General features: G+C 48.5%; 1 protein-coding gene across 1 annotated transcript in view; it reads left to right on the forward strand.

Moving 5' to 3' along the window:
* The first annotated feature begins 277 nt into the window (after positions 1-277).
* Positions 278-16,952, forward strand: part of LOC132397519 (ephrin-B2-like) — a 226,602-nt gene continuing 209,927 nt past the window's right edge. Inside the window, exons 1-2 of the mRNA XM_059976350.1 lie at positions 278-324; positions 9,428-10,012. Coding sequence (XP_059832333.1) covers positions 278-324; positions 9,428-10,012 — 632 coding nt within the window. The remainder of the gene's footprint in view (positions 325-9,427; positions 10,013-16,952) is intronic.

Consider the following 16,952-nt stretch of genomic DNA (forward strand, 5'->3'; position numbering starts at 1 on the left):
TCGCTCCTCCTCCCCTTCTCCCTCCCTCCTTCACCCTCTCCTACCCTCTCCCTCCCTCCCCAGCATTCCTCCTTCTCCCTTTCCCTCCCCTCCCGTCTCTCTTTTCCCTCTAACCCCCTGTCCCTCCCTCATTCCACCCTAACTCCTTCCTTCCCCTCATCCTCTTTACCCCTCTCCCTCCCTCACTCCTTCTCTCACTGTCCCTCACCCCCTTTCCCTCCCTCCCCCTCACTCCCTCCTTTCGCCTCTCCCTCCATCCCCCCTCACTCCCTGTACCATGACCACCCAGATCCTTGTGTCATCCGGATTCCCGCGGTATTCATGGTGAGAGTCCCATGTGCTTATTAACCCGCCCCAGTTGCAGCGCTTCTCGCTGTCCCGGCTTAAATGTCACCTGCTGTGCTCTGCTCCAGATATCAGCTGATCTCGTTCGAGATTACCCCCTCAGTGTCAGGTCTATCACATCCGCTTTGCCCATGAGCCGGAGTTCTTTCCCCAACTCCTGGAGCTCATATTAATCCCTCATCGCACACCGCTGAGAAATTATCTCGGAATGGTATACGGTTTTTATTTCAGAGAGGGCGCAGAGAAACATTACAACTCTACTCCAAAAATTTGCCCTTTCATCTCCCTTTGCAAACTTGGAAATTCCTTCAGAAACCTACTCTTTCCCATCGACACAGATCCCGATCCAGGTCGGGAATACGATCCGCTCCGGGTCATCTTTCGAGCTTGAAAAGTTTTGTATGACTTGTGTCCATTGTCTCGGCAGCGCCTTTAACACTTACCGTACCATGCAGCCTATACATCGCAGCTGAGTGGAAACTGAAAACCGGCGGAGAGAACTATGAATGTTTGGTGGGTTTACCTTTTCCTGTTAGACCTTCCCCTCCGGCCCGACCCATGCGGTCAGAAGAAGACACCATCTCCTAGGTGTGTGTGTGTGTGTGTGTGTGTGTGTGTGAGTGAGAGAGAGAGAGAGAGAGAGAGAGAGAGAGAGAGAGAGAGAGAGAGAGAGAGAGAGAGAGAGAGAGAGAGAGAGAGAGAACAGAGTGCTGTGTGTGTATGTATGGAGTAGTGTATGTGTATATGCAGTGCAGTGTGTGTATGCAATGCTGTGTGTGGGTGTGTATACAGTGCTGTGCATGTATGGAGTGTTGTGTGTGTGTGTATGGAGTGGTGTGTGTGTGTGAATGGAGTACTGTGTGTGTATGGAGTGCTGTGTGTGTGTGAATGGAGTGCTGTGTGTGTGTATGGAGTGCTGTGTGTGTGTGTGTGTATGGAGTGCTGTGTGTGTGTTTATGGAGTGCTGTGTGTGTGTATGGAGTGCTGTGTGTGTGTATGGAGTGCTGTGTGTGTGTGAATGGAGTGCTGTGTGTGTGTGTATGGAGTGCTGTGTGTGTGTGTATGGAGTGCTGTGTGTGTGTTTATGGAGTGCTGTGTGTGTGTATGGAGTGCTCTGTGTGTGTGAATGGAGTGCTGTGTGTGTGTGTATGGAGTGCACTGTGTGTGTGTATGGAGTGCTGTGTGTGTGTGAATGGAGTGCTGTGTGTGTGTGTATGGAGTGCTGTGTGTATGTGTGTGTATGGAGTGCTCTGTGTGTGTGAATGGAGTGCTCTGTGTGTGTGTGTATGGAGTGCACTGTGTGTGTGTATGGAGTGCTGTGTGTGTATGGAGTGCTGTGTGTGTGTGTATGGAGTGCTGTGTGTGTGTGAATGGAGTGCTGTGTGTGTGTGTATGGAGTGCTGTGTGTGTGTGTGAATGGAGTGCTGTGCGTATGTGTGTGAATGGAGAGCTCTGTGTGTGTGTGTGTGTGTGTATGTGTGTTTATGGAGTGCTGTGTCTGTGTATGGAGTGCTCTGTGTGTGTGAATGGAGTGCTCTGTGTGTGTGTGTATGGAGTGCACTGTGTGTGTGTATGGAGTGCTGTGTGTGTGTATGGAGTGCTGTGTGTGTGTGAATGGAGTGCTGTGTGTGTGTGTATGGAGTGCTGTGTGTATGTGTGTTTATGGAGTGCTGTGTGTATGTGTGTATGGAGTGCTGTGTGTGTGTGTGTGTATGGAGTGCTGTGTGTGTGTGTGAATGGAGTGCTGTGTGTATGTGTGTGAATGGAGAGCTGTGTGTGTGTGTGTGTGTGTGTGTGTGTATGTGTGTTTATGGAGTGCTGTGTGTGTGTATGGAGTGCTGTGAGTGTGTATGGAGTGCTGTGTGTGTGTGTGTATGTATGGAGTGCTGTGTGCATGTGTGTATGGAGTGCTGTGTGTGTGAATGGAGTACTGTGTGTGTATGGAGTGTTGTGTGTGTGTGTATGGAGTGGTGTGTGTGTGTGAATGGAGTACTGTGTGTGTATGGAGTGCTGTGTGTGTGTGAATGGAGTGCTGTGTGTGTGTGAATGGAGTGCTGTGTGTGTGTATGGAGTGCTGTGTGTGTGTGTGTGTGTGTGTGTATGGAGTGCTGTGTGTGTGTTTATGGAGTGCTGTGTGTGTGTATGGAGTGCTGTGTGTGTGTATGGAGTGCTGTGTGTGTGAATGGAGTGCAGTGTGTGTGTGTGTATGGAGTGCTGTGTGTGTGTGTATGGTGCTGTGTGTGTGTTTATGGAGTGCTGTGTGTGTGTATGGAGTGCTCTGTGTGTGTGAATGGAGTGCTGTGTGTGTGTGTATGGAGTGCACTGTGTGTGTGTATGGAGTGCTGTGTGTGTGTGTATGGAGTGTTGTGTGTGTGTGTATGGAGTGCTGTGTGTGTGTATGGAGTGCTGTGTGTGTGTGAATGGAGTGCTGTGTGTGTGTGCGTGTATGGAGTGCTGTGTGAATGTGTGTGAATGGAGTGCTGTGTGTGTGTATGGAGTGCTGTGTGTATGTGTGTGAATGGAGTGCTGTGTGTATGTGTGTGAATGGAGTGCTGTGTGTGTATGGAGTGCTGTGTGTATGTGTGTGAATGGAGTGCTGTGTGTGTGTGAATGGAGTGCTGTGTGAATGTGTGTGAATGGAGTGCTGTGTGAATGTGTGTGAATGGAGTGCTGTGTGAATGTGTGTGAATGGAGTGCTGTGTGTCTGTGTGAATGTAGTGCTGTGTGTGTATGGAGTGCTGTGTGTATGTGTGTGAATGGAGCTCTGTGTGTGTGTATGGAGTGCTGTGTGTGTATGGAGTGCTGTGTGTATGTGTGTGAATGGAGCTCTGTGTGTGTGTATGGAGTGCTGTGTGTGTGTATGGAGTGCTGTGTGTGTGTATGGAGTGCTGTGTGTGTGTGAATGGAGTGCTGTGTGTGTGTGTGTGTATGGAGTGCTGTGTGTATGTGTGTGAATGGAGTGCTGTGTGTGTGTGAATGGAGTGCTGTGTGAATGTGTGTGAATGGAGTGCTGTGTGAATGTGTGTGAATGGAGTGCTGTGTGAATGTGTGTGAATGGAGTGCTGTGTGTATGTGTGTGAATGGAGCTCTGTGTGTGTGTATGGAGTACTGTGTGTGTGTATGGAGTGCTGTGTGTGTGTATGGAGTGCTGTGTGTGTGTGAATGGAGTGCTGTGTGTGTGTGCGTGTATGGAGTGCTGTGTGTGTGTGTGTGAATGGAGTGCTGTGTGTATGTGTGTGAATGTAGTGCTGTGTGTGTATGGAGTGCTGTGTGTGTGTGTATGGAGTGCTGTGTGTATGCGTGTGAATGGAGTGCTGTGTGTATGCGTGTGAATGTAGTGCTGTGTGTGTATGGAGTGCTGTGTGTATGTGTGTGAATGTAGTGCTGTGTGTGTATGGAGTGCTGTGTGAATGTGTGTGAATGGAGTGCTGTGTGTGTATGGAGTGCTGTGTGAATGTGTGTGTATGGAGTGCTGTGTGAATGTGTGTGAATGGAGTGCTGTGTGTATGTGTGTGAATGGAGTGCTGTGTGAATGTGTGTGTATGGAGTGCTGTGTGTATGTGTGTGAATGGAGTGCTGTGTGTATGTGTGTGAATGGAGTGCTGTGTGTATGTGTGTGAATGGAGCTCTGTGTGTGTGTATGGAGTGCTGTGTGTGTGTGTGTGTATGGAGTGCTGTGTGTATGTGTGTGAATGGAGTGCTGTGTGTGTGTGTATGAATGGAGTGCTGTGTGTATGTGTGTGAATGGAGTGCTGTGTGTGTGTGTATGGTGTGCTGTGTGTGTGTGACTGGAGTGCTGTGTGTATGTGTGTGAATGGAGTGCTGTGTGTGTGTGTATGGCGTGCTGTGTGTGTGTGTATGGAGTGCTGTGTGTATGTGTGTGAATGGAGTGCTGTGTGTATGTGTGTGAATGGAGTCCTGTGTGTGCGTGTATAGAGTGCTGTGTGTATGTGTGTGAATGGAGTGCTGTGTGTGCGTGTATGGAGTGCTTTGTGTATGTGTGTGAATGGAGTGCTGTGTGTATGTGTGTGAATGGAGTGCTGTGTGTATGTGTGTGTATGGAGTGCTGTGTGTGTGTGTGTATGGAGTGCTGTGTGTGTGTTTGAATGGAGTGCTGTGTGTATGTGTGTGAATGGAGTGCTGTGTGTATGTGTGTGTATGGAGTGCTTTGTGTATGTGTGTGTATGGAGTGCTTTGTGTATGTGTGTGAATGGAGTGCTGTGTGTATGTGTGTGTATGGAGTGCTGTGTGAATGTGTGTGAATGGAGTGCTGTGTGTATGTGTGTGTATGGAGTGCTGTGTGTATGTGTGTGTATGGAGTGCTGTGTGTATGTGTGTGAATGGAGTGCTGTGTGTATGTGTGTGTATGGAGTGCTGTGTGTATGTGTGTGAATGGAGTGCTGTGTGTGTGTGTATGGAGTGCTGTGTGTATGTGTGTGAATGGAGTGCTGTGTGTGTGTGTGTATGGAATGCTGTGTGAATGTGTGTGAATGGAGTGCTGTGTGTATGTGTGTGTATGGAGTGCTGTGTGTGTGTGTGTGAATGGAGTGCTGTGTGTGTGTGTATGGAGTGCTGTCTGTATGTGTGTGAATGGAGTGCTGTGTGTGTGTGTATGGAGTGCTGTGTGTATGTGTGTGAATGGAGTGCTGTGTGTATGTGTGTGAATGGAGTGCTGTGTGTATGTGTGTGAATGGAGCTCTGTGTGTGTGTATGGAGTGCTGTGTGTGTGTGTGTGTATGGAGTGCTGTGTGTATGTGTGTGAATGGAGTGCTGTGTGTGTGTGTATGAATGGAGTGCTGTGTGTATGTGTGTGAATGGAGTGCTGTGTGTGTGTGTATGGTGTGCTGTGTGTGTGTGACTGGAGTGCTGTGTGTATGTGTGTGTATGGAGTGCTGTGTGTGTGTGTATGGCGTGCTGTGTGTGTGTGTATGGAGTGCTGTGTGTATGTGTGTGAATGGAGTGCTGTGTGTATGTGTGTGAATGGAGTCCTGTGTGTGCGTGTATAGAGTGCTGTGTGTATGTGTGTGAATGGAGTGCTGTGTGTGCGTGTATGGAGTGCTTTGTGTATGTGTGTGAATGGAGTGCTGTGTGTATGTGTGTGAATGGAGTGCTGTGTGTATGTGTGTGTATGGAGTGCTGTGTGTGTGTGTATGGAGTGCTGTGTGTGTGTTTGAATGGAGTGCTGTGTGTATGTGTGTGAATGGAGTGCTGTGTGTATGTGTGTGAATGGAGTGCTGTGTGTGTGCGCGTATGGAGTGCTGTGTGTGTGCGTGTATGGAGTGCTGTGTGTGTGTGTGTGTATGGAGTGCTGTGTGTATGTGTGTGTATGGAGTGCTGTGTGTGTTTGTATGGAGTGCTGTGTGTGTGTGTATGGAGTGTTGAGTGTGTGTGTGTATGGCGTGCTGTGTGTGTGTGAATGGAGTGCTGTGTGTATGTGTGTGAATGGAGTGCTGTGTGTGTGTATGGAGTGCTGTGTGTGTGTGTGTGTATGGAGTGCTGTGTGTGTGTGTATGGAGTGCTGTGTGTGTGTGTATGGAGTGTTGAGTGTGTGTGTGTATGGCGTGCTGTGTGTGTGTATGGAGTGCTGTGTGTGTGTGAATGGAGTGCTGTGTGTGTGTGTGTATGGAGTGCTGTGTGTGTGTGTGTGTATGGAGTGCTGTGTGTGTGTATGGAGTGCTGTGTCTGTGTGAATGGAGTGCTGTGTGTGTGCGTGTATGGAGTTCTGTGTGTATGTGTGTGAATGGAGTGCTGTGTGTGTGTGAATGGAGCGCTGTGTGTGTGCGCGTATGGAGTGCTGTGTGTGTGCGTGTATGGAGTGCTGTGTGTGTGTATGGAGTGCTCTGTGTGTGTGTATGGAGTGCTGTGTGTATGTGTGTGAATGGAGTGCTGTGTGTGTGTATGGAGTGCTGTGTGTGTGTGTGTGTATGGAGTGCTGTGTGTGTATGGAGTGTTGTGTGTGTGTATGGAGTGCTGTGTGTGTGTATGGAGTGCTGTGTGTGTATGGAGTGTTGTGTGTGTGTGTATGGAGTGCTGTGTGTGTGTATGGAGTGCTGTGTGTGTGTATGGAGTGCTGTATGTGTGTGAATGGAGTGCTGTGTGTATGTGTGTGAATGTAGTGCTGTGTGTGTATGGAGTGCTGTGTGTATGTGTGTGAATGGAGCTCTGTGTGTGTGTATGGAGTGCTGTGTGTGTGTGTGTATGGAGTGCTGTGTGTATGTGTGTGAATGGAGTGCTGTGTGTGTGTATGAATGGAGTGCTGTGTGTATGTGTGTGAATGGAGTGCTGTGTGTGTGTGTATGGTGTGCTGTGTGTGTGTGACTGGAGTGCTGTGTCTGTGTGTATGGAGTGCTGTGTGTATGTGTGTGAATGGAGTGCTGTGTGTATGTGTGTGAATGGAGTGCTGTGTGTGCGTGTATGGAGTGCTGTGTGTATGTGTGTGAATGGAGTGCTGTGTGTGCGTGTATGGAGTGCTTTATGTATGTGTGTGAATGGAGTGCTTTGTGTATGTGTGTGAATGGAGTGCTGTGTCTATGTGTGTGAATGGAGTGCTGTGTGTGTGTGTGTGTGTATGGAGTGCTGTGTGTATGTGTGTGAATGGAGTGCTGTGTGTATGTGTGTGAATGGAGTGCTGTGTGTCTGCGTGTATGTAGTGCTGTGTGTGTATGGAGTGCTGTGTGTATGTGTGTGAATGGAGCGCTGTGTGTGTGTGTATGGAGTGCTGTGTGTATGTGTGTGAATGGAGTGCTCTGTGTGTGTGTGTATGAATGGAGTGCTGTGTGTATGTGTGTGAATGGAGTGCTGTGTGTGCGTGTATGGTGTGCTGTGTGTGTGTGACTGGAGTGCTGTGTGTGTGTGTATGGAGTGCTGTGTGTATGTGTGTGAATGGAGTGCTGTGTGTATGTGTGTGAATGGATTGCTGTGTGTGCGTGTATGGAGTGCTGTGTGTGTATGGAGTGCTTTGTGTATGTGTGTGAATGGAGTGCTGTGTGTATGTGTGTGTATGGAGTGCTTTGTGTATGTGTGTGAATGGAGTGCTGTGTGTATGTGTGTGTATGGAGTGCTGTGTGTGTGCGTGTATGGAGTGCTGTGTGTGTGTGTGTGGAGTGCTGTGTGTGTCTGCGTGTTTGGAGTGCTGTGTGTATGAGTGTGAATGGAGAGCTGTGTGTGTGCGTGCGTGTATGGAGTGCTGTGTGTGTGTATGGAATGCTGTGTGTATGTGTATGAATGGAGTGCTTTATGTGTGTGTGTGTGTGTGTGTGTGTGTGTGCGTGTATGGAGTGCTGTGTGTGTGTGTGAATGGAGTGCTGTGTGTGTGTGTATGGAGTGCTGTGTGTGTGTATGGAGTGCTGTGTGTGCGTGTATGGTGTGCTGTGTGTGTGAATGGAGTGCTGTGTGTGTATGGAGTGCTGTGTGTATGTGTGTGTATGGAGTGCTGTGTGTGTGTGTATGGAGTGCTGTGTGTATGTGTTTGTATGGAGTGCTGTGTGTGTGCGTGCGTGTATGGAGTGCTGTGTGTATGTGTGTGAATGGAGTGCTGTGTGTGTGTGTGTGTGTGTGCGTGTGAATGGAGTGCTGTGTGTGCGTGTATGGAGTGCTGTGTGTGTGAATGGAGTGCTGTGTGTGTGTGTATGGAGTGCTGTGTGTGTGTGTATGGAGTGCTGTGTGTGTATGGAGTGTTGTGTGTGTATGGAGTGCTGTGTGTCTGTGTGTATGGAGTCGTGTGTGTGTGTGTGTGTGTGAATGGAGTGCTGTGTGTGTGTGTATGGAGTCATGTGTGTGTGTGTGTGAATGGAGTGCTGTGTGTGTGTGTGTGTGTGTGCATGGAGTGCTGAGTGTGTGTGTGAATGGAGTGCTGTGTGTGTGTGTGTCTGGAGTGCTGTGTGTGTGTGAATGGAGTGCTGTGTGTGTGTGTGTATGGAGTGCTGTGTGTGTGTGTATGGAGTGCTGTGTGTGTATGGAGTGCTGTTTGTGTGTGTGTATGGAGTGCTGTGTGTGTGTGTATGGAGTGCTCTGTGTGTGTGTATGGAGTGCTGTGTGTGTGTGTGTATGGAGTGCTGTGTGTGTGTGTATGGAGTGCTCTGTGTGTGTGAATGGAGTGCTGTGTGTGTGTGTATGGAGTGCTGTGTGTGTGTATGGAGTGCTGTGTGTGTGTGTGTATGGAGTGCTGTGTGTGTATGGAGTGTTGTGTGTATATGGAGTGCTGTGTGTGTGTATGGAGTGCTGTGTGTGTGTGTGTGAATGGAGTGCTGTGTGTGTGTGTATGGAGTCGTGTGTGTGTGTGTGTGAATGGAGTGCTGTGTGTGTGTGTGTATGGAGTCGTGTGTGTGTGTGTGAATGGAGTGCTGTGTGTGTGTGTGTGTGTGTGTGTGTGTGTGTGTATGGAGTGCTGAGTGTGTGTGTGAATGGAGTGCTGTGTGTGTGTGTGTATGGAGTGCTGTGTGTGTGTGTATGGAGTGCTCTGTGTGTGTATGGAGTGCTGTGTGTGTGTGTATGGAGTGCTGTGTGTGTGTATGGAGTGCTGTGTGTGTGTGTGAATGGAGTGCTGTGTGTGTGTGTATGGAGTGCTGTGTGTGTGTGTGTGTGTATGGAGTGCTGTGTGTGTGTGTGTATGGAGTGCTGTGTGTGTGTATGGAGTGCTGTGTGTGTGTGTATATGGAGTGCTGTGTGTGTGTGTGTATGGAGTGCTGTGTGTGTGTGTGTGTATGGAGTGCTGTGTGTGTGTGTATATGGAGTGCTGTGTGTGTGTATATGGAGTGCTGTGTGTGTGAATGGAGTGCTGTGTGTGTGTGTGTGTGTGAGTGTGAGTGTGTATGGAGTGCTGTATGTGTGTGTGTGTGTATGAGAGAGAGAGTAGTTTTGTTTGTGTTTGACCGTAAGTGTGTGGCGATGGTCTGCGTTTACAATGAATTTCCCCAGAGCGCAGCCGCGATGGAAATAAGCAAACTGGGCCAAACACAAAGGGAAATGGCAACAATAGCAGCGCAAAATGCAAATTCTGACAGCACTGAAAAATGAGGCGGTGTAGTTTCACTGGGAATTTATTTCTGATGAGAACTCTTTGCCATTGTTCTTTAAATGCCAGTTTTTTTGGCCGACACAAAAGTTGCCTCCCTGTGCCACTCACCTTTGATAGATGGGGTTGCGTCTGCAGACTCCTCCCCGGAGTTTTTCAGTCCACGCAATATTTCTGGAGAGAGGAACCTACAAGAGCTTGTGGTGGCTGGGGGAGCGAGAGGAGAGAGACAGGGGGAGAGAGCGAGGGAAGGCGAAGGGGGCAGCAGGCAGGACGGCGGGGAGAGGTGGACGGACGATGCGGGAGCCCCCTTGCCCTGGTCACTCGAACCGAAACAACTTTCCCCCACAGCCCTGCAAGTTGGGGCGTACCGGCTTCGCTCTTTCCGTGCTCGAGGTCCGCGAGGGAGCGCCGAGGAGCGGCGGCAAGCCTGGCATCGGAGCTTCTGCCCGGCCGAAGTTGCTCTGGGCAGCGAGCCTCGGGCACAGCCGGAGCCCGACCTGCCTCGCACTCGGCGATCGCCGCGCTCTGGAAGATGTGGTGGCCCGCGGGGGTCCGGCATGGATGTAATTTGCGAGTTTTGTTGCTGCTGGAACTGTGGCTGGTTTCGGCTGAAATTATGGAGCCCATTTACTGGAATTCGCTTAATGAAAGGTGGGTAAGCCAGCCTCCCGGACACCCCACCGCCTTCTCGGGGCGAGGGATCGATTTGCAGTTGGTCGTAGTTTCAATGAATTTACGCTGTTTTAAAACCCCTTCCCCCTCCTCCTCCATCCAAAAACAAAACCCGTCTTTCCTTTGGGAGTTTGTCTTGCTTCAAACTACGCGGATGACTTCAGTGGCGGTTTTGTTCGGGTCTGTGGCGAACTCCCCCTTTCCCTCCCTCCCTCCTTCCAGAAGAGGCCGGGAACTGCTCGGGTCTCCCGCCTCTGGAGAAGCCGGGGTTTGGGGCAGGGTTCCGGTGTCTAGTCCGCGGTACCTACCGGAGTGCGGGGAAGGTGGACCTAAACACTCGCTGGTCGGCTCAAGCCTACAGTCGGGGTTTTAATGAATGTTTATTACAATTATAGGTTGTGTGTGTGCGTGCGGGGGAGGGCTCCGAAGAACAAGTTCACGGTCTCAGTCTGTAGCCTTTAAGCACTTTGACAAACGCGATTATATTCGAGCTGCTGATCGCAGTCTCTCGAGTCAACTCTCCCCTGCGTCCTTCCTTGATATTTACAAGATGCTACAATAAACGCGCGCGTGTGTGTGTGTGTGTACTGATGGTGTGAAGTGAGTCTGTGTATTTGATTGTGTGTGCTCGCGCGTGTATTCGAAGAGTGTTAATCCGGAGTCTACGACCTGAGTTTCTGAATTGAGTGTGTTCCCCTCCCTCCGAGTGTGTGCCTGTCCCTTGCATTGTGTCTAAGGCATCTTTAGATCTCTGTGCATCCGAGCATCTCTCGGACTTTATTCTCTGGAACTGTGAATTGTGAACATATTTTCTTGCGCCGTCTCTGACAGTGTCTCAGTCACTGAAGCTGTGAACACACCCGGCCAGCTGTTAATTTGTTACCCCAGTTTCTGGTTCTGCACTTGGCCTGGGGCCCCTCCCCATGGCTCCATATTATTCTTTGGGGGAGGGGGGTAGTTCAGGAGTCTCAGCACCTGGTTCCATCCACACCCCATAACTACAACCCCCACACAATCCAACTCGGAGGCTGTCCATCCCCCGCCCCACAACCCACTACACACAGACACACACACCAGCGTGTCAGGCGGCAATAAACAGGAGACCCTGCATCAGGACTGGAGAGGAAGGGGGGCTGAAGCCAGAATGAGAAGCTGGGGAGGGAAGGAGTACAAGTTGGCAGGTGATAGGTAAGGGGGACAAGGTGAGAGACTGGGAGGTGATAGGTTGAGGGGGGACGAGGTGAGAGACTGGGAGGTGATAGGTTGATGGGGGACGAGGTGAGAGACTGGGAGGTGATAGGTGAGGGGGACGAGGTGAGGGACTGGGAGGTGATAGGTGAGGGGGACAAGGTGAGAGACTGGGAGGTGATAGGTGAGGGGGATGAGGTGAGAGACTGGGAGTTGATAGGTTGAGGGGGGACGAGGTGAGAGACTGGGAGGTGATAGGTGAGGGGGACGAGGTGAGAGACTGGGGGAGGTGATAGGTGAGGCCAAGTTCCTCCTTCAGCCCTTTACCTCTCCCACCTCTCTTTTTCCAGCTTGTCACATCATCTCCCATTCCACCTTTCTAGTGGTGGAGGATTTCAGCCTGATAAATAAACTGTTTATTCTTCTCCATAGACGCTGTCTGACCTGCTGTGTTCCACCAGCATTTTGTGTGTGTTACTCTGCATTTTCAGCATCTGCAGAATCCCTTGTGCTTTTGACCCAACACCTTCCACACTCAATCCTGTATTCCATTTCCCAGCCTCCCCCTCTCCCTACCTGCCAGAACTCATTCCTACCCCAACAGTACACCCCCCACCAGCCCACTCCTCCCCTTCACCATCCCTGATCCATCGATGTGGCAGTCAGTCCTGTGCTGAGGTCGTGTGGCTTGGCCCAGGTACTGTCCAGTCAGAATTTATTCAGCCAAGTGCAGCCCTACATGGCAGTTCACATCTCTTGATGGGGCATAACCAATGGGTGACTTAAAAAAAATCCCTGCAGTGTCCAGAGGTGAGAATTTGGATGTGAGCTTCCCTTTGATCAGGGCTGGCTTCCAAGGGGTCTCTCCTGGGGGAGGTAACATGGATAATGGGAGACTGAGGCTGGATGAAATCAACGGACATCAGCGTAGGAAAGGGTGGGGCATTATTTGGCACAATGCCTATGGCAGGGGTACACGTCGAGTACCCTTCACCTGGTCGCAGGCTCAGCCCAGTGCCACCATCTGAGGCTTGTCACTGCAGCTCCTGTGTGGTCAGCACAGGCAGATGCTCTGTGTTAGGTTAAATGCACTCCTGAGGGGCGGTAGATTCCGTCCCAGAAGACCTGTGGCCCAGGGGCCCCTTAATCGCTGTATTAAGTGGTCAGGAGATCATTACCTGCAAAGTTAAAGTACACACCAGGTATGACCTTGAGATCTGCTGCCTTGCAGGCATTTACAAGAAAATAAAGGTGTACAATAGAACTTATGAAGAACTACATAAAAACAAAGTGTACAAAAGAGGGCAGATTGTGCAAACAAAAAGTATCTTTTCTTCGTGTGTTCACTAGCAATATTCTGTCTGGCCAAGAGTTCAGGATGCAGGGCAGCGCCAGAGGGTCTGGCATGATTAACAGGGTCCCCATCCCTGTTTGCACTGGTGACAGGGATTCACTCTGGGAAGGGGAAAACCTTAACTAACACACAAAAAATGCTGGATGAACTGATGAGCCAGGCCTAATGAAGGGTCTCAGCTTGAAATGCAACTGTTTATTTCTCTGCCTGGCCCAGCGTTTTGTGTTTGTGGATGGCCACGTAACACTTCCTCACAGAGTGAGCAATAGCCCACCCCTTGAGAAAAGCTGTCAATTCTGGGAGGGCAGTTGGAATCTACCAGATAAGTTGGAGCTCTGGTTGTGGGGGTGGAGGGGGAAGGATTACGCTCTGCTGTGTCATTGGACGGGGATAATGGGGTTGAGACACAATAAACGTGACAGTAGAGGTGGTTCAGCACACCAATGTCATGCTGAGGGAGTGCTTTACTGCAGTGAGGAGTGGCACCAAGACAGTACTCTCCTGTCTGAGGGAGTGGAGTGCAGGTGGTGGGCACTGTTCCTTTTAAGCTGCGTGGGTGTGTGGCCACACAGTGACTGAAATGCTCCCGCGTGCATAGCCTTTGCTGCTATGCATCTGAAATTTTCTTTTATATAATGTTAATATAATTGTGGAATATCCTGTAACTAATTGTTAATGAAAATAATCCATTAAATTTTCTAAATAATAAATGTACCACAACCCTGAAACATTTTAGAGCTTCAATACATTTACATTTGTTAAGAGTTTCAAGTCACAACACTGTTACAAATTGTAACAATAAACACAGAATGGAAGTCGGTAGCTCTTTGTTAATAAACCACCAGCCTGCTGAATGCTGACACTAAGTTTAAAAGTTTACAAAGCATTAAAGCCCTTTCTTGCAGGCATTTACAGGAAAATAAAGATGTACAATAGAATTTATGAAGAACTACATAAAGACATGGTGTTATCATTATACTCCAACTAATAAATAAAATCAAAAGTTCGTGATTTTTCAATTTTCAAAGTATGCATATTATAAAAAGTCTCGTGCAGTTTTCAGGCCATGTAAAAAATTTCCTGCTCAGAACAATGGTTGGTCCTCACAGCTGTTGGGGGTGGGGGAAATTAGAGGGAATTTGGATGGGAGTGGCACTAAGAGTACAGTACATAGTGAGGAAAACTATGACGTTAAACTGGGGCCCGTTCTGTTCTCAGGTAGATGTTAAGGAGCTGACAGAGAAGTATTGGCAGTGCTTTGCAGTGCTGTCTCACTGAGGGGGCAGGAAAGCTGGGGTGTGACTGGGCCATTCAGCTGTGGGAAAGATTTGGGGCTTTGTCTTTGGGAAGTTTATGTTGAACAGGACGGGTCAAATGTTTGTTATACCTTTTCAGAATCAGGTTTATCATCACTGACACAAGTCCTGAAATTTGTTACTGTATGTTACATCAAGAAATATATATATAAAAAAAATAAGCAATGCAAAACAAGAGCAGAATTTGAGAGGTTGTGTTCATCGTTTCATTGTCTGTTCAGAAACCTGATGGCCAAGGGGAAGAGGCTGTTGCTAAAACGTGGAGGTTGTATCTTCAGGCTCCTGTACTCCCTCTCTGATGATAGTAATGAACAGAGGCATTTCCTGGGTGACGTGGCTCCTTAATGATGGATGCTGCCGAATTGAGGCATCACCTTTTGAAGTCCACAATCAATTTCTTGGTCTTACTGGCATTGAGTGAAAAGTTGTTGTTGCAACTCTACTCAACTGGCTGACGTATCACACTCACGTATGCTTCCTCATCACGTCTGGGAGTTGGGAGCAGTTTTCTGACCGTTCGCTCATACTTGACAATCAGATTCAGATTTATTTTTCACATCTATATTGAGACATACAGGGAAATGTGTCATTTGCCAACATAATATAGGGATCTGCTTGGGCAGCCATTATGTGGCTATGCATTCCAGTGGCAACATGGCTCACCAACAATGTTCAGTATAACAGTAAAACAAGTCCCTTTCCCATCCCTTCCAACCCACCCACTCGCCCACACATTCAGGTAGAAAGCACAAGAGCCTCAGGACTCACACCACCAGGTTCAAGACCAGTTCCTACCCCTCAACTGTAGGCACTGGAACAAAAGAGGGTAACTACACTCACTTGCCCGTCCATGGAGATGTCCCTACAACCAATGATCTCACCTTAAGGACTCTATCTCAGATTCTCATTATTTATTGCTATTTATTTATATTTGCATTTCCACGGTTTGTTGTCTTTTGCACCCTGGTTGATCTTTCATTGATTTTGTTATTGTTATTATTCTATAGATTTCCTGAGAATGCCCGCAGGAAGATGAATCTCAGGGTTGTATATGGTGACATATATGTACTCTGATAATTTACTTTGATACAGACAGGCTTCCAGTCCCAGAGCAGGCTGCCTTTAGTCCTTAGCCCCTGATTCTCAGACTCTTAGATGTCAGACATTCCAACTTTGGATTTCACTGACCTTTGAGTCTAGATCCTAGACAGTTTACCTTTAGCTTTATTTGTACATCGGAATGTTCAGTGAAATGTGCTTTTTGCATCTTATCAAATTGGCTAGGACTGATATCAAATCAATCACTTCCTATGCTCCTCGATGCGAGTTTCCAGCCTGCATCCTGTCTGGCCAATGCACACACTGGGAATCCTGTAAACACCAGCCGCCCTGAGTCCCAGGTCACCTTTGACCCACATCAGCTGGGATTTGAGCTTCCTTACAAGTTTGTGGATGGTATTTAATCAGCATCTGACAATCCTTCCAGAATCTGTGGAATTATAGGGAAGACAGGCAGTAGTGACAGGTTCCTCATTGTTAGAACTACTGTGGCATGCCAATGGCTTTTGGGGCCATCTGGTGAAGGAAGCCATTGAAGTAAGACTTGAGAATAAGAATTTTAACAAAGACAAAGGTCTCACTCTAAGAACTGGAATATGATGTTAAACAAGGTGGGACAGCAGAAACCCGAATGGTTCAGGACTAACCAATAAGGAGGGTGGATGATGGGAGTTGAGTATATATTCCACTGGACTAGACATGCCTAGGCATCACCCCGATGAAGATGGTGAAGTTTGTCATTGAAACGTTGATAAAATCAACACCTGGACCTGGCTGAAAGCCTGATAAGAGTCATAAACACTGGGAAAAGTACTGGATCCTTTTTCAGCCAATGGTTTGTTATAAGGCACTGGTGAGGCCTCACTTGGAGTGTTGAGAGCAGTTTTGGCCCCTCATCTAAGAAAAGGATGTGCTGACATTGGAGAGGGTCCAGAGGAGGTTCATGAAAATTGATTCTTATATTGAAAGACTTGTCATATGAGGAGCATTTGATGGCTCTGGGCCTGTACCCACTGGAATTCAGAATAATGGGGGGGGTGTGGTGGTTCTTGTTAAGACTCATGTTGAAAGCCCTCAATAGAGTGGAGACGATGGTGGGGGAGTGTAGACCAGAGACAACAGCTTCGGAATAGAGGGAAACAGATGAGGAAATTTCTTAGCCAGAGAGCGGTGCATCTATGGAATTCATTGCCATAGGCAGCTGTGGAGCTATTATTGGGTATACTTAAGGCAGAGTTTGATAGATATCTGATTAGTCGGGGCATGAAAGGATACAGGGAGAAGGCCAGGTATTGGGGCTGAGAGTGAAAATGGATCGGCCATGATAAAATGGCAGAGCCGACTCGATGGGCCAAATGGCCTAATTCTGCTCCTATTTCTTATGATTTTATGATCATGTGCTAAAGAAGAGAAATTATGCTTTGATAAACAAATTTTTCAAAATATTTATTTAAAAAAATACTGAGAATGGGTTGGAGTCCTTGACAGTGAGTCCATAGTTTGTGGAAACAGTTCAGGGTTGAGCTGAGTGAAGTTATCCACACTGGTTCTGATGGTTGTAGGGTAGTAACTGTTCTTGAACCTGGTGGTGTGGGTCCTGGCTCCTGTACCTCGTTCCTGATGGCAGCAGCGAGAAGAGAGCAGGGGTCACTGATGCTTTACGTGGAGCGCCATCGCAGGATATGTGCTCAGTGGTGGGGAGGGCTTTGCCTGCGATGGACTGGGCTGTAATCTCGGTAGGATTTTCCGTTCTTGGGCATTGTGTTTCCATACCAGGCTGAGATGTAATTAGCTGTTGCAAGTTAAAGATTAGCTTTATTTGTGACATGTACAGTGCAAAGCATTGTTTGCATCAAACCACGTCTGTGAGGGTTGTGTTGGGGGCAGTCCACAAGTGTTGCCATGCTTCCAGCACCAACAAACTATGCCCACAATTCACTAACCCTGACCCCGATGTCTTTGGGACGTGGGAGGAAACTGGAGCACCAGGAGAAATCGCGAG

This window comes from Hypanus sabinus, chromosome 7, assembly GCF_030144855.1.
Source record: "Hypanus sabinus isolate sHypSab1 chromosome 7, sHypSab1.hap1, whole genome shotgun sequence".
In the NCBI taxonomy this organism is placed as follows: Eukaryota; Metazoa; Chordata; class Chondrichthyes; order Myliobatiformes; family Dasyatidae; genus Hypanus; species Hypanus sabinus.